This window comes from Onychomys torridus, chromosome 3, assembly GCF_903995425.1.
Source record: "Onychomys torridus chromosome 3, mOncTor1.1, whole genome shotgun sequence".
Lineage (NCBI taxonomy): Eukaryota > Metazoa > Chordata > Mammalia > Rodentia > Cricetidae > Onychomys > Onychomys torridus.
In genome coordinates this window covers 102,547,771-102,570,831 of record NC_050445.1, presented here as the reverse complement: position 1 = coordinate 102,570,831, position 23,061 = coordinate 102,547,771, and the positions used below count along the sequence as shown (strand labels likewise).

The 23,061-nt window shown below is 46.2% G+C and overlaps 1 protein-coding gene across 5 annotated transcripts in view; it reads left to right on the top strand.

Moving 5' to 3' along the window:
- Positions 1 to 23,061, top strand: part of Srgap3 (SLIT-ROBO Rho GTPase activating protein 3) — a 224,895-nt gene that overhangs the window by 138,160 nt on the left and 63,674 nt on the right. For all 5 annotated transcript variants that reach the window (XM_036180553.1, XM_036180551.1, XM_036180552.1 and 2 more), the window contains exon 4: positions 11,265 to 11,327. In XM_036180553.1, coding sequence (XP_036036446.1) covers positions 11,265 to 11,327 — 63 coding nt within the window. The remainder of the gene's footprint in view (positions 1 to 11,264; positions 11,328 to 23,061) is intronic.

Here is a 23,061-nt window from a genome sequence, read left to right as displayed (position 1 = left end):
AGTTTGAGAACCACTTCATGAAGATCCAACATTTTAAAACTTGCAGATTTCACACCAGGTGTGGTGGCACTTACTTATAATCCCAGCACTTGGGAGATGGGGGCAGGAGAATCAGGAGTTCAAGGCCAGCCTTAGCTACATAGTAGTTTTAGACAAGCCTGAGCTACTAGAGACCCTGTCTCACAAAGCCCAAACCCAAACCAAACCAAACAGAGCTTTCTGCTGCCCAGCTTCCCTACTGTTGTCCAGAATGTTGTATTGACTCCTTTATTTCCTCTCCACAGCCTTGCCTGCCTTTGAGTTTGTGGTCTCACCTTTAAACATTAGCTGCCAGTGAGTGTCATCGTCTAGCCTGGGGCAGGTCCCCTAGAGATGTGTTAGGAGCAGATTTCCGGGATCCACAGTCACAGTTGCTGAGCCAGTCAGTCTAGAATGTGGCCTGGGAATCTGCATTTCTAACCAGCTCTCAGCTGATTGTGGAAACTGGCATGGGAAGGGCTTCCAGGGTAGCCTCCTTGTTCTGCAGTTAAGGAAGCCAAGGCCTATGTCTGCCGAGGGAATACTCTTCCCCAAACCCAGGTATTTGACCCAGCTCTGAATCCAGCTGCATTCAGTATACCAGCTGGGAGGGTCACTGTGTGTCCCACTCATACCTCTTCACCCCTGACTGTTCCGAGACTGGCTACTGCAGCCCACCCCATTTGCAGCCTCATTCCGTTTCCTCCGGCTACTTTCACAATAGCCATCCATTATTCTGCACTCCGATGCCTGTAGAATTTAATTACTTGCCCTGGCCGTGATGTGAATTTGATTGTTGGAAGCTGCAGCATTCTGGAAGAAGCGCTAATGAGGAGAGACTCTTAGCAGAGACGAGAGGGCATTTGGGGGGCCTGTGTTTGAAAGCAGCCATTCACTGTGTGGCAACAAGGACCTGGTCTTCAGTGAGTTTTCTCATCCCCGCCTCGAAGATGTCCATCGCATTTCATAAATAAATCAGGGCTTTTGTGTCCAATAATTGCTTTGCTTTGTAACAGAGATCAAAAGCAGCCATGGCCTTGGATTCAAAGCCAAGTTTATTTTTCATTTTTTTTTTCTTGCAGGAGAGAGTGAGGGTTTGCATGCTGGAGGGTCCAGCGGTGAGGTCTGCACTGGGGTGGGGAGAACAAAGAGATGAGGGACCTCAGCCTGTCTCCACTGTCTCCCAGGGAGACAGCCTGTGAAACAGGCCTCAGCAGCCTTTCCTACTCACTCAGTACACATACACTAGTGCTAGTATGATGGCAGATAAGCAATTGTAGCAAAAAACCATTAGTGAGTGCTTATTCTGGGCAGGGCCCTGAGCATTCTGTGTGCACTGAATTCTTCAAGTCTGGGAGGAAGATGCTGCCATTGTCCCATTTTACAGATAAGGAAACTCAAGAAGGTAGAAGCTGTAGTTTTACTTCAGATACGTCTAGCTCAGTGGTAGAGACAGGTGATGAACAGGACAAACAATTTAAATACAATGCCCCCCCTTGCAGAGCTAACAGGGTACTATAGAAGTTGAGGTAGATACAAAGAAATGATTTGTTTGGAAGCAATGGGGAGGGGTGGTCATCCCTACCCAAGTTCCTTTAGAAGGAGGTTCAAGGAAGGCATGATATTGAGGGTTCAGTGCTGTGGTGAACCTTGATGGTTAGAATAGATCCCAGCTTGGCTTCCTTGGGAAGCTGACTCTCAGCTGGAGATACAGTGCAGGTTGGGGTCCCACCTGCAGAAGAAAAAGGATGAGGAGCAGGAGGCATCAAGGGGCAAAGTGTGTGGTGGAGTCATAAAGAAGCTGAGAGACACGCCTGCTGAGTTATGCCTAGAGGTTGGGCCCTTGTGCTGATTAATTACTGCTTGTGGGTTGTCTCTACAAGGGTGTGTGTGCATGCTTAGGCAAACTGCTTCTTCAACCATGGTATCTTTGGACAGCATTTCCTAGGAGGAAGTTTGAGAAAAAGGCCTCAAAGCTCACCCACTTCCAACAGAAGGTGTGGCCCAGTCTGAGGATGTGTCCTCTAGCCTTAAGGTCTGGATTAAAGGCTTGTATCATCCATTCTCATCCAGCGAGACCACACTTCCTACAACAAGGCCACACTTCCTAATAGTGCCACTCCCTCTGAGCTTATGGGGGCCAAATACAATCAAACTACCACATATAACCTGAAAATGTTGTAAGCCATTTGCACACACAATGTTGTATGCACTTGAGAAGACTGCACAGAAGGGATGTTGAGTTTGAAGCCAGCATGAGCTAGAGAGAGCCAATCTCAACAGTCTCTTTTCTAACACAGAGCAGTGTTTTAGTAAAATGTAGATTCCCGGTGAAAATTGTATGTTTTTAGGCCCCTGTCTGGAATAAGGCCAGGTGACTGTAGACCTGTAAGCAGACACACCAGCCATAGAACAGCTGTTGAGGAATGAGGGGGAGGAAGGACCCAAGGATTTCTCTTGTCTTGGGAAAGATCCAAAGACTTCAACTGTCTCTGTAACAGTTTACTTCCTAAAGTAGTTTCAAAGGAAAAAGAGTGGCCCACATCTTAATAATTATTAAACTCAAGTAATGTGTTCTCTGCTTTCTGCATGTTTTAAGTATTGGGGATTTTGAAGTGTGGGTGGAAATCAGTAAGGGCAAGCTGGGTCAGGAAGGCTCTTGAGTGTCTCTGCCAGAGAGGTTTGGGTTGTATTTTCTAGACATCATTGAGCTGCTGGAACTTCTTGACTGAGCTTCATTCATCCAAGAATTCTGTCTCACTGGTGAAGTGCTCAGTGTCACGCTAAAGAGTGACTAATTTGCCACGTCCATTTTATATCTTTGCCCAAAAGGGGAAGTCACCTGTTGCTCCGTGTGTTTTTTACATGTAATTTATACTGCTAGTAGTAGAATATTCTCAGGGCCAGGATAGGGAAGATGACATAGAAATGGAAAGGAAGGAGAGTAGATGTGAGGTGGAATGTGGATAGTAGGTGAGTGGGTGGATGGATAGGTAGATGTGTGGGTGAGTCGAAGGATGGATGAGTGGGTGGGTGGATGAGTGGGGGGGTGAAAGTAGTGGGTGAGTGGATGAGTGGGTAGATGAAAATGGTGGGTGGATGGATGGATGAGTTGGTAGGTGGATGAATGAGTGGGTGGGTAAAAGTGTGGTGAGTGGGTGAATGGATGAGTGGGTTGGTGAAAGTGTGGATGTGTAGCTGGGTGGGTGAATGGATGACTGGGTGGGTGAGAGTGTGGTGAGTGGGTGGATGGATGAATGGATTTGTAGGTGAATGGGTAGATGAATGGTTAGGTACATGGATGAATGGGTGGGTGGGTGGGTGAATGGTTGGCTGTATAGATAAGTGGGTGGATAAGTGGGTGGGTGAATGGGTGAAAGGTGGTGAATAGATGAGTGAACACACATGTAAAGGCATGTTTGAAATGCCAGTGCAATTCTCATTCTCCTCCTGTCCACAAACCATGTAAGCAAACAGAAGATCATGTTGGAAAGTGATGGGGAGTTAAAGCAGTGTCTTAGGTCAGTGACTTAGTGGTAATACATGATGGAGAGAGTTCTGAATGGAGCAGATAAACCCAAGAGCATCCATAGGCTTTAAGTCAGCACTGAGAGGGAGAAAACCCCGAACTCAGACCTGAGGAGCTGGAGGGTTTCATCAGAAATTTGTCTTGCCTACTCCCAGGACAGGAAGCTGTCCCACTCAGGTATTAGTTTCTCATCTGTAAGAGATTCTAGCAGAGAAAAGAAAAGAAAATGGAAAATTGTCAGCCACCATCAGGACATAGTCAAGAAAGATTACTTCTGGCAAGTTCTATGCCCACAGAGACACAGCCCAGCATTCTGCACCATCTCTGCTTGCAGGGAGGCCGGGGATTGGGCAGGAACTTATTCACTGCTGACAACTGAGTCTACAAGCTGGTGCTGAGGGCTGGATGTTATCTGGTATTTACAATGATCTGAAGCAGAGCAAGGCAGAGGGACATCCATGTGCTAGTATTATCTTTAAATATTTCCAAAACCAGAAAACAAACAAACAAACAGAAAAACTGAGGCATCAGACTGGAACGGCCTAGAATGCTGTTATTATTTCAGTAATAGTGGGCAAATGATGTCCCTTTATTGAGTCTCTGCATCCTTCTCTTCAAAGTGGGGTCTGATCAGTGTCTCCCGCAAAGGGCTGATCTAGGCTTACACAGGCATCAGCTGAGAAAGCAGTTAGTGCGGTACTCAGCATAACATAGGTGGCCCAGGAACAGTAGCTAGTACTGTCATGATCTACAATGATAAGTACCATTCCTAGTAATAGCACTAAACACTGTTATGAGTGATGATGCAGGTGTTGTGGTTAATAGTAGTAGTAGCAGTACTAGAAATCCAGAAACTTCTATCCTGACCACGTTGGTCACTCTTTCATAGCTATGTTAGTTACTTTCTCATCCCTGTGACCAAATACCCACCAAGAAGCTACTTAAGAGAGGGGTTTCCTTTGGCTTACAGCTGGGGATGGGATGCAGTCTGTCATGCAGAAGGCTTGGCGGCAGGGGTCACATTGGACCAGACTTAGGAAGCGGAGAGCAGATAGGAAGTAGGGCTAGTTTATAATACTCTAAGACCCACTCCCAATGCCCCACTTCCTCCAGCAAGGTTCTGCCTCCTCAGGCTTCACAACCTTCCCTAACAGTGTCACCAGCTGGGAAGCAAGCTCAACTCCAGGAGCCTATGGGGCCTTTGCACAGCTGTAGGAATCTCTGGGTGTCCTTGGGTCAGTTATTGTAGCAGCTCTGAAAAGGAAGCTTTCAGACTCGTAAAGGTCCCCAGGAGAGACTGAGAACCACAGCTGAGTTGGAGGAGGAGAAGGTGGGGGTAGACTTGAGGCCAGGTTTGCTGCTGAAACAGGAATGATCACATTGGGAGCTGCAGCAGCAGGAACAGAGTTAGTTCTGAGAGAAGAAGAAGACCCCTGAGGGTGGTCACGACCAGGGAAAAGTCAACTAGTAGCAGGTAGAAGATTATCTAAGGTCGGGATAGGAACCAGGCTGAGGAGATGTTCTAAGGGGGTGAGGCAATAACACACAGAGCCTAGAAAGCTATGTTCAGGGGACCCTGACCTTCCAGGACAAGCAGGATAGGCCCATACCCTCTGGGACATGACTTTAAGCCTTTGCTTTGGACAAAAGAAAGAACACAGTGGTTCTGGGCACTGGCCAGTGCTCCATACTCCAGGCACCCACAAGTCTTAAGTTTGTGATTTGATGAGCAAACAAGCCAGAGGATGGGAGACAGTAGAAGGGTGCTCAGGGCTTAGGATGGAAAGAGAGGAAGGTTCCTGTTGTTTCATTGTATTTGTTCACTTTTGTTTATTTGTAACCCCAGGATGAGGAGGACTCTAGGATGGCCCTGGAGGTCACGGCATGAGAACATCTAGTCAAACAAAGACAGACGAGAGGCCCCCAGGGATGACTGAGAGTCGATCGAAGTTATTTCTCACCAAGAGTGTTTTAGAGGACTATTTAGAATGGTCTCCTTGGAGACGTGAAGGGAGGAGTCTTGTTATTTAAATCAACATTTACAAATGTACATTAATTGACTGGTGTATGTGTATGCGCATGTGTGTGCATGTGATAGCACTGTATGTGTGTGTGCAATGTGTGCATGTGATAGCACACATGTGGAGATCAGGGGACAACTTCTTTTATAAATTGTTTTTAATAACCCGCTGAGTCCAGTCCGTGCTGCCCACATGCACATGAGTATGAGGCCTTCCACTGGGCATGGACAACCTACCATGGCCTCGTCCTCAAGGGAGTGTGGCTCTCCCTTCCTCAGCAGGCATCAACTGCCATAGAGCTCCTTATGTAAGGGTGGGTCCTCAGGGCCCCTTCCCAGATCCATGCTGGAACCATGACTGCCTTGATCTTGTGGATGGTACTGTGCAGGTTACAACAGTTCTGTGAGTTGATATGGGCAGAAACCATGTCGTATCCAGAAGTCTTCATGCCACAACTTCCTTCCCCATCCTTTCTGCCCTTCCTTCTGTGAAGTTTCCTGAGCCTTGGAGGGTGGGAGGTTGATACAGACGACCCATCCATAGGTGAGCACTCACAGTTACTCATACGCGGTGCCTTGACCAGTTATGAGTCTCTGCATTAACCCACATGAAAAGAAGCCCTGTGACCAAAGCGGAGGGGGAGGGCAGCACAGATCTGTGAGTGTCAACAGAAATATTTAGAATGCAGCTTGACAGCAGGATCATTTAGTAAAACAGCAACAGTAGGTTGTTTCTTAGGCTCTGTGATCTCTTCTCTTGGGCTTTTAACCAGGTGCACAGTACCAAGCACAAAAATCCCTCCTATGGAGCCGGTTTCACGTTCAGCCAGAAGACTTTACCCCCATACCCATCATATCCCTATTGCACCAGTGAGCATGTATTTCCAGCAGGTCGGTATGGCAGCATGCAGGGTCCTGTGCTGAGTAAGACCATTGCTGGTTTTTGCACTCTCCCCAACTTACATAGCACCTTCGGTTACTATGTAAATTAGCCAGCAGGGAGAGTTTCCTGGTCAATTTGATGTTGATTTCTCTATGTCTGGCTCCTAAAGTGAATGATGTCTTCAGCAGTATGATCTAACCATGTAGTTCTGGTGGACAGCCAAGGGCAGTGGCAATGGCTGTGTTGTTTTGGAGCCTTTGGGGCCTTCCTGACTAATAACTCGTGGAGAGGTAGCCCATGCATGGCACTGAGATTTTCATTTATAGCCCATGTATTGTAGAAGTGGCACTGTCCACCCATGTAGGGTCCTTGTGTTCAAACTCCTTTAACAAATGCATATTAGGGCTTTTTCATGGATCCTTACTAATCCATCCCCTAAGCTCTCCTCTCCTCAATCCCCCTTTCTCTACTCAGGGGGTTTCTTCTGTCTCCTTTTATGACACTTGTATTCTCTTATCTACGCTAATTGAAATTTTTTTCTTGAGTTATGAGATTGTAGGTTTCCGTGTTTCCTTTTTCCATGCACCCTTCATTTTGGTTAAGCCTTCAGCCAACACCTCGTCCCTTCATCCTCCCATCCCCCTCCACACAGACCTTTCCTTGAACTTTCCAGTGTTCCTCCTTTTCACTTTTATTTTGCCTGTATTTTACTATTCCCTCTCTAGAAGCGTGCACTCATATCTAGTAGCCTGTTTCCAGTTTCCTGGCTTCCACATGTAGTACTGTAGGTTAAACACACAGAACAAAAAGGTTCAAAGCTAGGATCTTCATGTGAGAGAGAACATGTGATTATTGTCTTTGGGGCATAGGTGAGGCCTCACTTAACATAATTAGGCCATGCTAGTCTAGGATATTGTCCTAGTCTGTTTGTGTTGCTGTAACTAAAAGATTCCGAGTAGGTCATTTTTAAAGAGTTTAGGTTTGCTGTGCTCACAGTTCTGAAGGCTGGAAGTCCAAGGGTGGAGGATAACTAATGAAGGCCTCCTTGCTGGTGGATACTGCAGAACCCCAAGACTGTGCAGAGATTACATGGTGAGACAGCATAGGCAGCTCCCTGGGATCTCTCTTTTTGTAAAATGCCACTAATCCCATTATGGGGGCCCCATCCTCCCAACCTTGACCAGTCCTAACTACCTTCAATATTATTCCCACATGGCTTTGAAGGGTTAGCTTTCAGCATGGTTTGGGTGGGGATGAACACTCCAAAGGTAGGAGATATAGAAGATGATATTAGTGTTAGAAAAATGGCCTGTCTTTGACTTAGTTATATGGGGATGTGGACAGACTCCTTAAGAACAGAACTTTTTAAACGTACCTCATAAAGTCCTAGGGTATATTAAGGCAGGCCTATTTTGGGAGTTTTTATTTTTGGATGTGGTACTGGAGACTGAACCCAGATCCTCTGCATACTAAGCACTTATTCCACCTCTGAGCTATATCTCAGTTCTATAATAAAGTCGTAAGGGTTTCTCCCAAAAAAACATAATTAGCCATGCATTCAAAACCAAATCGAGTCACACATGGATCTTCATAGCAATGGAATTGATTTCACTCATGAACTGTGTCGTTACAAGAGAAACTCTGTCATTTCATCACATTGATGTAAGTTAATGTTTGCTTATTTTGATGAAGAAGGATAAAAATGGCCATCTTTTATTTCTCTCTAACTTTAAACTGCACCCATGAAAGTATCTGTGAGCATTTATAGAGTTCCTCTTGTATGCAAGTCTTTGTGAGCAACATTTCACAGAAAATGCCCCCAAGGAAGAATCTTCTTGGTTCAGCCTGGGCCACAATTCTTTCTGTGATTCCCATCCCTGCGATAAGTTTCCAGGTCACTCTGTCACAGCCAGTCCATGTCCAGTGGATCAGTCAGGCACAGACCAGTCCACACACATCTCATGTTCTCTTAGAAGGAGGGATGGAAAAGCAATTGGAACAACAACAAAAAAAGGAGCAGACTTTCTTTGAGGGTGGGGGCATGGCAATACCTGAGCAGATAGAGAAGGGATATCAGAGACATAGGCAGTGTCCTGCAACATTGGCCTTCTTCCCACCTGCCTGTGGTCTGGACTTGTGGCTACTTTTCACCTGTGTGTCCTCACTTTGCACTGAGTCCTGAAGAAGCAGACCAGGCTTTTGAGCCAGACCAACCAAAAGCTGATTCTGGGCTCTACCATTTTCCAGGTATGCCATCTTGGGCAAGATGCTCAAGCCTTCTGAACCTCTAGCTTTCCCCATGTGTCAAAGAGAATAACAGTAGTAGTTACCTTAAAGGTTTAAATTAGACAGTGCTTAGAAGGGACTCTGAACAGTATCGAGCAAATGGAAGATGTTCATAAATGCTGTTGCTAAATACTGCTTGAAAGCAGGGCTTTTCTGCTCAGCTTTGTCTGCGGTGCCTGGTAGAGGCCGGTCTCTGCTAGATATTCCATGCAGGTGTGAATGGATCCAAAGCTAGGGCGGAACTGGAGAGAGAACATAGACTCAAGCAAGGGCTTAGGGCTCTGTGAATCCACATGGGTCATGGGTCCCATGGCATGAGGCTGGGTTTCAGGTCTTCGCCTAGTGTCAACCTTTGACAGCACAATGATGGCTGTTCTCAGATCGAGTTTTTCAGCAATCCAATTTGGGTTGAAAGTTGTGCCGTTACTCTGGATCCTGGCAGCATCTGTCCTGAAGTCCGTTCTCATCCTAGATGTCCTGGCCCTGCAGCTGTCATCCTCACGAGCACCTGGAGGTGCAGATGGCCACTCCTTTCTAAAATGACTTCTGGTTTCTGAATCATAAATTGAAACACCTCTATGGGACAAGCCGAGGTCATGGCCTGATGAACAGAGGCCCTGGGCCCCATGGACAGCCAGAAGGCATGAGACTGCCATACTTGACACAGAGCTTGGAATACTGGACCATCTAGTCTTTCCAGAGTAGCTGAACATTGGAGTTTATGAGGGAAATATCTTGATTGTTAAATGCTGGGAAAGAGTTCAGACTTTCTAGAAGCACCAAGTGGCCAAGCAAAATATGCCTGCAGGCCAAAGAAGCTGCTGCTTGGAGGCCTTGCCTAAGACAGACAGTATTTTGCTGAGAAATGATTTTAGCTGCCCAGGATATTTGGCAAAGCCTAGAAATGATTGTGATGGTCACAACTTCAGGCTAAAGGTAGGGTTTTTCCTAGGAAGAGGCAGGCAGCCTGCCCATCATCTTGTCATCCATTCATAGAAATGTGTTCCAGATAAAGAGTTAGTTGTCCCTAAGTAAATTTAGCTGGGATTAGCTTTTGAGGAGAAAGAGTCTGGGGACACCTGCTTCATGGTGGCTGGCCCTTGTAACTGGCTAGCTTTAGTTTACTGTCAGTATGTCAGAAAGGCAAGATTGGGATGGTTGAGCCTTCTCTGGCCCAACCTTGTATGTGAAGGAACTGCCTTCCATCCAGTGCCCTTTGTAGGCATGAAAATAATGCAAAATATGTGGGCAATGAGGCCCGATATGTTGTCACTTGAGTCCCTAAGGTTTGGGTGTGGTGACCCATTGAAGATCGTTTTGGTTTTGGCCTCTTGTCCCTGATGGAATGTTTGGTTTGGGCTCATTACTCAGTAGTATTTGGAACTGTAATTGGGAATATTTCCCTTCCCTAACCAGCTCTGGCTAAAAAGGAAAAAAATAACAATAATAAAGATGCTTTGAGGGCTGCCTGCCAAGCATCAATTTTGTGGCTGCTCCGGGGAGGTGCCTAGGAGTTGATGAGCTGAGACTCAGCAGGTCCCATATGTTGGTCTACAGTTCTCTTGAGGAAATACAAGAACGTCTCCAGCCCCATCCCAACCCCTCCCCACAGTCCATACTTTATGCACATGTTCCTCTTCCTGAGGTATGACCCTAAGCATACTATTCTCCCACTCAAAAGCCTTCAGTGGGTCCCAGTTCCACTCTGAATGAAGCCAGAGCCTTATCAGCCTCCATAATATTACCCCAGCCTAGGCAAAAAGGCAGCTTCAGAGCCCTGGGTCTATAGTGAGGATGTCTTCTTCTAGGAATGGGTGATGGAAGATGAGGCTGTGTGCATTAGGATGCTCTAGCTACAGTAGCAGGAGAACGTAGGCTAACATGTCTTAAGCCACAGAAGTAGATGGAGACTAGAGGCTGGCTCTGAGTTTGGGGGTCAATCAGTGCTCAGATAGTAATGAAAGGAACCAGGCTGCTTTTACTCTGCCTTCCTAAGGCAGCATCCTCTTTCTGTCTTTATATGCCCGCTGGTACCAACTGGGGCTGTGTAGAATTTTGCTTGCACTTGGTAGAAGGGTTAAAATGTTCTCTTACATCATGCAAGTTCTGCTTCTCTGTCTAGTTAAGACAGCCCAGGACTATATGAGCACAAAGAACAATCCACCGTGTGGAGTTAGGATGAGGTTCCCTGGAAGAACTGGGCTGGAGGGACAAATGCAGACTGAACACATGGTTCTACTAGGAAGTAGGGAGAGTAGAGGTGGGTGATGGGAGGGGACCCCCAATTCCTGCTACACAGTATAAAGGAGTGAGCAGTTTGAAGGTAGGACATGGTGATAGATTGGATTGAGGAGAAGGGATAATTAAAAATCGATGAGGTAAATCTAAAGTTTTATCTTGACAGCCTTGGAAGATGTTGTCTCCTACTTCAAAATCACGAGGTTGGGTGTATGTGTGTTACTTTTGGGCGACTTGAAGGGACAACCAGACCATTTCTGTGTGCTGACATTTATTCTTTCATATTCCAGAGCAAAGAGATTGGCCTGCAGATGCATGAGGAGCTGCTGAAGGTGACCAATGAGCTCTACACAGTAAGTTCTACCCAGGACCATTGCTATTTGTTTGGGTCTCTTGTCTTTAGCACCCATATCTGGAGGGAGGCAGGTCAGAATTTGGAGTGACAGATGGTCATCAGGAAGGTATGACTCATGACCCCAAATCCTGATTACTTATGTTTGGAATGGGTCCTGGCCGTGTTTAGTAAGTTAAAAAAGTATGTGAGAGAGTAACATGATCTTCCAGACATATGATGTGTTACTTATGAGCACAAAGGTCCTGAAGTGGAGGATGGAAGAACACGGTATGAGGGCTCCATATCCAGAGGGCAGGGATATGGACTTGGCTGTCAGGTGACATAGGCTCCACTTAGAGACTATGGTCTTAGACAGGCTCATAGCTTGCCTAGATCCCTTTGTCTTTGTCTGTACAGTGGAACCCTGCTCTGAGAATAACTTGAAGTGAAATAGTGAGCATGCCTGTTTTTGGTGGAGAACACCACAGTTTAGCCCATGGCTGACCTTGTTGCCTGCTTTGGAGTCAAGGCCTAACCCACTTGAGATGGGCATTAGAACTGAGGAAGGCAGTGGAGTGGAGAACACACTGCCTAGACTTTAGGGCAAGAACAGACTTTGGCTTTCTTGGTGAGGAGTGTGGAGAGCCCCATAGATAGCCTTGGGTAACAGTAGGCCCAACAGGAAAAGTGCCAGGTAGACTGTTATGTTTATGTATGCAGGGGTTCTTTATAAAAGTCCTAATTTAACATGTGAATATGTACAGGCTGCATGAAGCCCTTTCTCTTTGTTATTACTATCTTTCTATATTTATACCCATGGTGGTAGCAATGGGTTCATCGGGGGCTAAGAGCCTAGGCTCAGGGCCTGTACTTCAGGTGGAAAGCCCAGTGTTGACCCCAGAAGCTCTAGGACCTAGGATAAGACTTTTATTTTTACTGATATCAAATAGGGAGAGTATGTTCCAACTTTGCTTCAATATAGATAGATAGGTAGATAGATAGATAAATAGATAGATAGATGACTGACCTTTGATCCCATCTACTTAGGAAGCTGAGGCAGGAGGAATATAAGTTAGAGGCCTGCCCAGGCTACAGAGTATGGGCAAAGCCTGAACAACTTATCTTATAATATATAATATATATGTCTTATAATATATAAAATATAATAATAAAAAAGTAAAGATAGGCCTGGGTGTCTAGCTCAGTAATAGAGCTCTTATCCAGCATGCCCAGGGCCCTAGATTCACCCCAATACCACAGAGAAAAGAGGTGAAGAGAAAGCAGACAGTCTGAAGTCAGAATCTGGGTCAAATCTAATTTTCAACTAGAAAGAACAGTGGAATCCTCCCACAGTCTCTGGAGGAATTGGTTCTTGAAAGCCTCATGGTTACAGGGATTCTGCAAATGCTCAGGTCTCTGTATAAAGTGGTATCATGCCATACATCCTCCCAGGTACTTTAAACCATCCCTAAATTGCTTACTACAGCCAATACAGCTTCAGTGCTACACAGACAGTTGTTATGCTGTGTTGTTTAGTGGTGAGAAAAAGTCTGTTCATGCTTAGTATAGATAAAACTTTCGTCCCCAAATATTTCCAACCTACAGTTGGTTGACTCCAGGGATGTGGAGAGCACAGCTATAGAGGGCCAACTGCACTGAGGGGGTCACACACACTCACACACACTAACGTTAGTACAAAAGAGTACACAATCAGCTAGAGAGTCTGTGTTCCGTTAGTCATGTCTGCCATTATTATATCACCCTCAATGGGTGTGATAGGCTGTTGTCTGTACTCACAGGGATGGGGTCAGTGATGAGTGTGTAAGGTTGGTGAATAAATGGATTGTCTAGCTTAGGATTCTGTAGAGGATTTCCTGACACTGGTCATTACCCAGGCTAGGCCTTTCCTATGCTCCTTCAGTCCCTCTAAGAATGGAACACTTTCTCCACAGCAGTCCTGCACCATAGCTCCAGGCACAGACTTCACTGCTCCTGCCTGGGTCTCTAACTTTCCCTCTATCCTCCATCTGGGAACCTCATTTTGTCTGTTTTTGTTTGCTTTCTGTCGCTGTGATAAAAAAAAAAAAAAAACTTGATCAAAAACAACTTGGGGAGAAAAGGGTTTTTTATTTGGCTTATACTTCCAGGTTACAATTCATCATTGAGGGAAGTCAGGGTAGAAACTCAAGGTAGGAGCTTGAAGTAGAAATTGTAGAGAACCACTGTTTACTGCCACATTCTCGGGATCGCTTACTTGCTCATACTCAGCTTGCTTTCTTATTCAGCCCAGGCCCACATGCCCAGGGAATGGTGCTGCCCAAGGTGGGCTGGGCCCTCCTACATCAATCATCAATCAAGACACTCTCACAGTCAATCGTACATGCCAGTCTGACCAAGGCAGTTCTTCAGTTGAGATTCCCTCTTCCCAGGTGACTCTAGGTTATAGTCAGCTGACAATAAAAACTAGCCAGGAGAACTGTTTATACTCTCCACCAGTACCTCCTCCTCTGCTTCTTCACTCTGCAGTTTCCTTTGCCTGTGTGGACTGTATGCTTTTATCCTCTGTCCATCTGAGTCAGACTCAGTTTAAACTTTAAACCCAAACTTTAACACCTTCAGAAAGATGCCACCTCTGGGCTTTGAGTCCTATTGTAGCCTTATAAAAACCTCGTGTTGTCTGCACCTGTTCCCTTGTGGTAGAGTGTCTTCTCCGGAGTCATGTCTTTGCTGATGAGTGAGTGACACTGTTAAATCTCAAAGACTGTGTGGTGTTGGCAACATGACTTCGCCTCTCAGTTTTGTCTGTGAAAACCAGGGCTGATCATTTTCCTATGGTTTGTAGACTCAATAGCATCAGGTGGTGTCAAAGGTTGAGAGGATAATGCCATCTCATGTCCCTCATGGTACTGGTGCCCTGAACCCAGCAGGTTCTGTGTATTTAGCTGCCCATTCTGTCCACAAGTTAGGGCAGCTGGACAGAAACACTATTGGCATCAGACATACACGTAGGTGGCTGGCTCACCCCATGAGGCTCTTTCTGCCATGCTATGCTCACAGTGGCCTGCTGGGGGTGCTCCAGGAGCTGGTGGAGAGGAAGGGCCCAGTGCCTCACAACTCTCTCTTCTTTGGGTGTGTGTGAAGAAGAGGGGGCCTCAGGTACCAACAATAAATACTCCATATTGCTAACTGTGGCCCCCTGTGTCCATATGAGTATTAAATACCCCCCCCCCACACACACACAAAGCTCATATGCTAAAGGCTTCATGCACCGATGCAGCTTTATTTAAAGACAGCATTGAGAGGTAGGGAAGGTGGGGCCTGATTGCAGGAAGCAGGTCACTGAGGACATGGCGTTAAAAGGTGTCTTGTCCCTGGCCCCCTTGTGTCTCTCTGCTTCGTGGTTGCTAGGAGGTGAGCCGCTTGGCTCTGACAAACATTCTTGACTCATTATGCTCTGTGTCACCATAAGGCATCAGCCAAGCATGGATGGAAATCTCTGAAACCTCTTTCAATTTCTCTCAACCGTTGCCATAGTGACAACAGCTAACTAACATACATAGGTTCAACCAACCTTGGGTCAAAAATATTTTTTTAAATATGGTATATTACCAAACACATGCAGCTATCTTGTTATTTCCCAAGTACTACAACACAGTATAATGTCCATTTATACAGTGAAACATTGTGTTAGGTACTGTGAGAACTGTCAAGATGATCTGAGTTAGGGAGTGCAGGGTGTAGGTTCTCTACAGTCACTGCACCATTTTATATAAGGGATTTGAACATCCACAGAATTTGGTATCTGGATATGTGTGAAAGGGTGTCTTGAAACCATCACCATAGATACCGAGGGATGACCACAGTTACTTAGAAATGCAGTTTAATCCCTAAATTCCAGGCCTCCCACTGTGGCAGCAGAGAATCTTTGCTGTCCAGGAACTGGGAACGACAGCAGAGAAGTTGGTCTCTCTCTGTCAGCATCTTTCCCATCCTTGATGCTCCCGTAGTGCTGGTTAGAGCAGAGGAATGGGAAACGCCATGCAGACAGTGAACGTCATGGATTTTGCCTCAAGGAGTGTTAGATTGGAGCGAGCAGGCAAGACTAAAGTGCATGGGCTCGTGACAGAACATGAGGCTGAGCATGCTGATTGCTCAACTGCTTCTTTAAAAAACTGCCTCCAACCTACCATGTTATTTGCTTGTGAGCCTCTGGGTTGGCAATTTGAGCTGGGCTGCAGCCAGTCATGTGGTGGCAGTTTTCTGGATGATTAAGAAAAAGGAACCCAAAGTGAGTGGACTCCAATACACAAACTTCTGCTAGTAACCGCTTTTGCTAATACCCAAAGCAAGTTACAGTAAAGCTCCCAGGTCCTGAGATAGAAAAAATACACTCCCTGTTTTTCTGTAGTCACAGTGCTAAAGTCATGCCTGAGCAGTGTCTGGCTGGCTGTCACAGCCACCCAGCTTCTGGGAGCGTTATGGACTTCCTGGACTTTACTGCTAGAAGTTTCTATTTAAAATCCTGGTTGCACGTATCTTCCCAGCTCCCTTTGTTTCCCCAGCCCTAGGCTCACAGGCATAGTGACTAAGGAAGGAATGAATGGGGTAGAGAAGAACTCTGCATTCAGTCAGCCCTATTCTTTTCCTTCTCAATGGTCCATGGAAGAGGTTGTCTGCTTAGGGGCCCTGCTGAGGGTAATGATGATGTCGATCAATTCTATCTGTCTGTCAACCCCCTACTTCTCTGAACTCCCATCAGCCCTCCACATTATAGTCTTTGATCACATATTGACTTGGAAGAAAAGGAGAGCACAGATCGAGATTGTGGATCATGGTGCAATCCTTCCAAAGAAACAAAAACAAACCGAAACAACAACTTCAGCTAACATTATGTTTAGGTTTTCATTATATTTCTAGGTCATGAGATACAACTGTTATTTTGGTAACTGATTGGTACCCTGGGCAGGCCACTTCAGCCCTCCCTTGTGCTCAGTAGCTCTGCTCTGGCTGCAGGAGACACCCTGTTTCTCTGTTGAGAGCAAAATGGGGAGGGCTTCATTCAGGTGCCCACACTAGCCGAAGCTAGTGGCTGATAGATGCTAACTGGAGTAATGAATAGGCTGTACCTTGTAGAGGTCAAACTTGATTTAGTTGTGTGTTAGGCTCAGGGTATGAAATCCACTCTGGGCCTCCAGGAAAATATTCGTAATGTTGTCTCTTTCCTGTGACGGTGTGTATGTGCATGTACATGTATGTGCACTCATGTAGAGGATAGCAAACCACCTCAGGCGTCGTTCCTCAGGCACCATCCACCTTCTTTGATACAGGATACCTCACCAGCCTGGAGCCCACCAGAGAGACTAGGCTGGCTGGTCAAGAGCGTCCCCTGCATCTTCTAGAATAACATTTAGGCACAACCCGTATCGTGTCTACATGCCATTGGGTCCTCTAACTCATCGAATACTTTCCTCTAAATTTTCCCTGTCCTAATTAATTAGTGGAAAAGCAGCCTTGTACACTAATGAAAACATGGGCTTTATAAGCCCCATCAGAAGAGCCCCTGATTCTTCTTCCTGGGAACACATGGTTATTTCCAGCTTCTCTTCTGGAGATGGATGAGGAGCTCAGTGGCTATCAGAGAGCTCTGGGTTTGATTGAGAGTCCCTGCCTCCTGGAAGGAGTGGGAGAGTGTTGGAGGATGATTGCTAATATCGACCTCAGGCTCCCATATGCTCACATATGCAAACATGTGTATACATACATGCACACCACACATACAATGGGGGAAAAGGCTTCATAAAAGTTTAGAAATAGATAATATGGATTCTCCATAAACAATAGAAACAACCATAATTAAACTGTTACGGAAAGAGGCATAGCAGGAAGTCTCTCCCCCTGCTTTGCCTGGCTTTCTCCCTGCCCCCACACCACCTCAGTTGCTAGGTTACTGGCGTCTTGTTAGTGGGGTCTCCTTCCATAGCTATTTTTTCCAAGTCGGTGCACATGTCCGCCATGCCTCACACACTCAGTTCCCATGAGTGGGAGCCACTGTCCCCACACACCCTTTCCATGGCCATTGTTTTTTCTCCTCCCCCATACGGTGCTGGTCACAGGCTAGGTGCTGGTCACAGGCTAGGTGCTGGTCCGTATGCTCCCGTTGTACTAATTCAGTCTTGTTCTCACCATGATCTTCGGAAGGAGGAGGCATTGTTACCACAATAATATGGTGGATGGTAGGTCTGAGGCACAGAAGAGTCAGGTGGCAAGCCCAGGGTCACCCGGCTGGGGAGTGGCTGAGCCTGTGCCAGAGTTCCTAGGTTCAAGCACCCATCCCTGAGGGACTTAAGGAAATATATTATCTAGTTACATAAATATATGCCAACTACATTTGTCCCAAGTAATTACAGGGGACTGGTTCCAGGATCCCCACAGATGCCAAAGTCTAAGAACACAGTTCCTACATAAACAACATAGTACTTGCATAGAACCTACACAAACCATCCCATATCCTTCAGATACACTTGCTTATGTCTGATGCTCAGTGCAAGGAGACCCTATGAAACAGTCATTATCTCCATTCATTAGGGGATAACAACAAGGAAAACAAACGTCCATGCTGAGTAGGGGTACAAATAGTTTCTGACTATTTTCGGTCTGCAGTAGATTGATCATGAGGGAGTGGAAACCTAGATACAGAGGGCCAATTGGATTTCCACAGGCAGGCTTTAGAAGGAGATGGTATAGTTCACCTGAGCAGCACAAGGCAACCTGGTATATAAGAAGCATTCTGCAACTGCCATGAAATGTAGCCTCACTCCGTTGTTGGGTGGCTGTAGGCAGAGACAAGCACTGAAGATGCATCAGTGTGAGGCTTAGTTCCCATGTGCACCAAAAGGGTCCCAGGAGCATTGAAGGGGGTTCATAACACACTAGGGATGCTGAGAATCACCTGGCTTACATGGAAATTTCTCCCCTACCTGTGGGGATGCCTTGACCCTACATAGTCAACTAGCCTGGGGTTCGGGCACTTGGAGGGCTTTTGTTTGTTTGCACTTCCCCTTTATGCCACCCTGCCCATGAGGAAACATGTGAGGAGTGAGTCTAGACTCAGAGGGAGGTGGCTCTGTCGGGCCATCACCTGCCAGCTGGGGTGTGGTCTCTCTCTGGGTGGCTTTCTCACCTCTCCCAGCTGTCCGGTGAGATGCTTGTTCGGCCACTGGTGGACCCATTGCTGCTTATCTGTGTGTGGATGATGAGATGTGGCTAGGCACGGAAGAGAACTCCTGTGTGGGGATCTGACACAGTGTGAGGGAATGGGAGAAGTGAGGTGGCCTGGTGAAATCTTTGAGCCAGAAAGTCAAGGGAGATGAGATGGCATTTGACAGAGCATGATAGGGAGGGGCACCTGGCCTCAAGAAGCAGCAGGGAGGCAGCTGCTGGCATGTGGGAGGGGCCTGTGCTCTGCCAGTCAGCAGTATTCAGAGCTGCCCTAAGCTTGACAGGTTGGGGTCAGGACTGATATGGGGAACTGGTCAATTGGAAGGGAAGGAAACCAGGAATCCAGCGCAGACAGGCTGTTTTAGTGTTTAGTGGTGCTATAACTGAGTATCTAAGACTAGGTAGGCGATCTATTAAAAATAGATGCTATTTGGTGTAAGGCTCTGGGATCTGGGAGGTTCATGAGCATGGCACTGGCACATGGTGAATGTTCTCATGCTATGCCATCTGGGGCAGAAAACAGGAGGCCAGGAAAGCGCCGCCACAGATAGTGAGAAGAGTCTGAATCTGTCTTATGACACATTAAATTCACGCTTGTAATAACCAACCCACACCTTTCAACATGATTGCACTGGGGAACTAATGTTCTAATGCCCGAACTTTGGGGCACCCATTCACACCACAGCACCAATTAGGTGAACATTACAATCTATTGGTGGCTCAGGCATATCTGGACCCACACACTTGTCTATCATTTCATGGTCCAGCTCATCAATACAGTGTGTACATTGAGGGCAGAGGGTCCCTCTGTCATCTATACTATGATATTTTGAGGGCATTAGGTATATTCCTGGCACACAGCTGCTTGATAAATATTTAATCACAGTGAAGTGTAGATCTCCTTCTCCTCCAACATACTCACTAGTTCTAAAGTGGGAGAACTTTGCCTCACTCACTCCTTCCTTTCTTCTTTCTTCCTCTCTTCCTTATTTTCTCCCATCCATCCATCCATCCATCCATCCATCCATCCATCCATCCATCATCCATCCATCCATCATCCATCCATCCATCCATCCATCCATCCATCCATCATCCATCCATCCATCATCCATCCATCCATCCATCCATCCATCCATCCATCCATCCATCCATCATCTGTAATGTACCCATTCACTGTGCATCCATCTACCTACCCATTTATCATTCCTCCATCCATTCATCCATCCTTCCTTCCTTCCTTTCTTCCTTCCTTATTTGGGAGCCAGCGTGTAGCTCCTTCTTTTGCCTTAGTTTTCCTCTGTGGGAACGTCTCCTATTGAGTTTTGTCCCCTCTTGACCTCCTACTCTCCTAATATCACAGTGCCACACTCTTCTTGGTATTTCACATAAGGTCTGCAGGGTAGCATCTAATTAGTCTGCCTTGGATTGTTAGCCCCCATCCTTATGACCAGATTGAAATGGTGTTTGCCAGTTGGCCAGGCCTGGCTCTCATGGCCACTGCCAGGATTAGAGGTCATGTCAGTTTCCCATGAACTTCATGGGACTGAGAATAATGGAGGGGAATTTTGGGGGTTTCCTCAAATAAAATCAGGAAGCTGTTCTTGGAGGGGGACTAGATGATCCCAGGCAGAGAAAAACAACAGATGTCCACTGAGGGGACAGCAGGGCGAGGAGGTGACGGCTAAGGCAGTATGGCTCTGATGACCAGTCACCTGCTATTTTTCTATGTATCAGTTATTCCTCAACTCTGTTCAGCTCCTGCTTCTCTTGAGCTAAAGTCTCCTTGTCTAAACCACCCATCCCTGCCCTGAGCCCTGAGCCCTGTTCATACAGATAACAACAATCCTTCTTCAAGGCTTGGTTTAGCTATCACTTCCCAGGAAGTTTTCCGGTAGTGCCTGCACGTCCCACATCACAGCTCTTACCACTTCCTGTGATAGTAACTAGTAACATTGTTCATGTTGCCACCACGGTGTATATTCTATTAGACTGCATATGGCTTATACTCTGTAGTATTTCCTGATAGAGTACCTAATATAGTACCAGCTACAGAAGAAGTATTTAATGATGAAGGATATAACTTCTCCTTAACTCCAAATAGTGTCATCAGATCAAAAGCAGTAGAATGAATTGTATCTTCCCCATTTTGCCTTTCTTCCATCCTTTCCTTTATCTTTCATCTCTTTCCCTTCCACCTTCTGCCTGTGGATCCCTCCATTCACCCTTCCACTTCTCCATCTATTCAACCATCCATCTACACCTGCATGCATGCATGTATGCATGCATGCACGTGTGCAGATATTCAGTGACACCTGATGGAGACCTGTCCGCTCTCTAGTAAAGGGAATGAGGTAAGGTTCTACCTCAGGACTTTACATTGGGACCAGACAGCCTATAGACATGAAAAATGAGCAAGTGAAAATAGAGATTAAGTTCTATGGGGATCGTAAGTCACTCCAGTGGGTGATCAAACAAATTGTAGAACGTCCCTTCTTTCTTAGATGTCTTAGTAACAGATTGGCCCAGGAGTTCACTCACACTCAAATGCTGCAGGCAGAGGTTGATGTGCCTTGGGCTGGCCCTACCCAAGGATCAAGGCACACCTGGACTGCATCTCTGAGAAAACGTTTCCTAACAGCTGATCTTCTTGATGCCTTACAAAGCATGTCTCCGTATGGATGCTATTGACTTCCAAGTTCTCTGTTATCTTTTGCATTTAAATGAGGGTCTAAAAGATCTCCACCACTTCCCTCCTTCAGAATCTGGGTATTTGGGAAGCCATGAAAGGCATGTGAACACAGCAAAAGGTAGCATGATTACTAGAAAAGACCAGGCCTAGGGGGCAAAAGACCCAGTCTCCAGTCTGTCTCTTTGAAGGAGTGACTAATACATCAGGATTCCTAGAGGACCTTCTGGCTCTTACATTCTGAGAACACACAAGTCCAAGATAGTGCCCCAACTTATGTGTTCTTTTGAGGTTGTTCCCTAGAACCCCCATGCTAGGATCATGTGGGATGGAGGCCTCTGGACCACACACATACACATGCCCTATCCTAGTGTACAGCTGCCAAAGGCCAGTCACTTTGCACCTCCTCTTTCTTATATCTACCCCTGTCTGAACATCACCAGGAGGGCGTGAATACATACATCCTCTCCATAGACACCTAGAATGTAGTAGGATGGTTTAGACTCCACATTCTTCTGAAGCCCTGTGAGCTCTGGGATGCTGACATCCCTTTGTATGGTAGAAGGAAGTGTACCAAGAAGGAGCTACAAACATGTGCCCATGATCCCACAGTGGGGTCAGCCATCTTGGCTTTGAACCTTGACTCTACCTGTGCTAGCGTTTTTGACCTCAAGGAAGCTGGCTGAGCTGTTTTTAGGTCCTTGCGTATAAATCAGAGATCACAGGTGCCTTTATCATGGGCTTTTTGTGAAAAATAAATAGTGTGGTGTATGCAGAGCTTAGATCAAGGCTCAACATGGAGGAAATACTCAGTAAATTTTAGGTGCTATTGCTTTTTTTTTTTTTTTTTAAATTTTCTGAGACAGGGTTTCTCTGTGTAGCTTTGGAGCCTGTCCTGGATCTCGCTCTGTAGACCAGGCTGACCTCGAACTCACAGAGATCTGCCTGCCTCTGCCTCCTGAGTGCTGGGATTAAAGGAGTGTGCCACCAGCACCCGAGCTATTACCATTTTAATTGATAACATACTGCCTCCTAGGGTATGCTAAGGATGGTTTGAAATGCTCCTTCAATAGAAGCAGATAATTGAAAGATATTTGTAAACTCTGAAGTACCAGATAAGCTTAAATATGACTTAACACATCCTGAATTGGCAACATCAAGCAGACTCTTCTAGGCTGTTGAACTGAAGTCTTTCCTTGATGAAGCCTGTGTTTCAGGTCCAGCTGGCTCTGGGTATCTGTCAGTTCTGCATCTGTGGAAATATTCAAGAAACTTCAGGAAATATTCAGAAAAAAATGTCTGTACTGAGCATGGGCAGACTTTCTCCTTATAATTATCTCGGCATAGTATAGCATCTATTATGTAACATTTATTGCCAGTGATGCAGAGATGACTTAAGGTCTACAGAAGGACACACTCAGCCTTTATACAGTTATGGCACTGTTTTATATAAGAGACTTGAGCATTTGCAGATTTTGGCATCCGTGGTGAGTTCTGAGAACCAGCCCTTCATGAATACCAAAGGATAACCGTCGTTAAATAAAGGCAACAATAGAGGGCTCTGGTATAAATAAACTCATTTCAGAGAGGCCTCCAAATAAACTCCTCAGCAGCAGCTGCCTGACGTGTCATCCTGTACAATCAAACCCCCTATCGACCTGGGCTCAGGATTCAGTGGGATCACAGGCAGTTGGGCCCCAAGTTTCCGGGGCTCTGTTTTTCTTCGTGCATGGGAATTTCAGAACAGTCCAGGAAGTTCGGGTTGTAGGGCACAGAAGGAACACCGTGTGGCTCAAGAGGAGTGAAAGAAAAAGGCAATGTGAGGGGAGAAACTGAGGCAGAGGAAAAC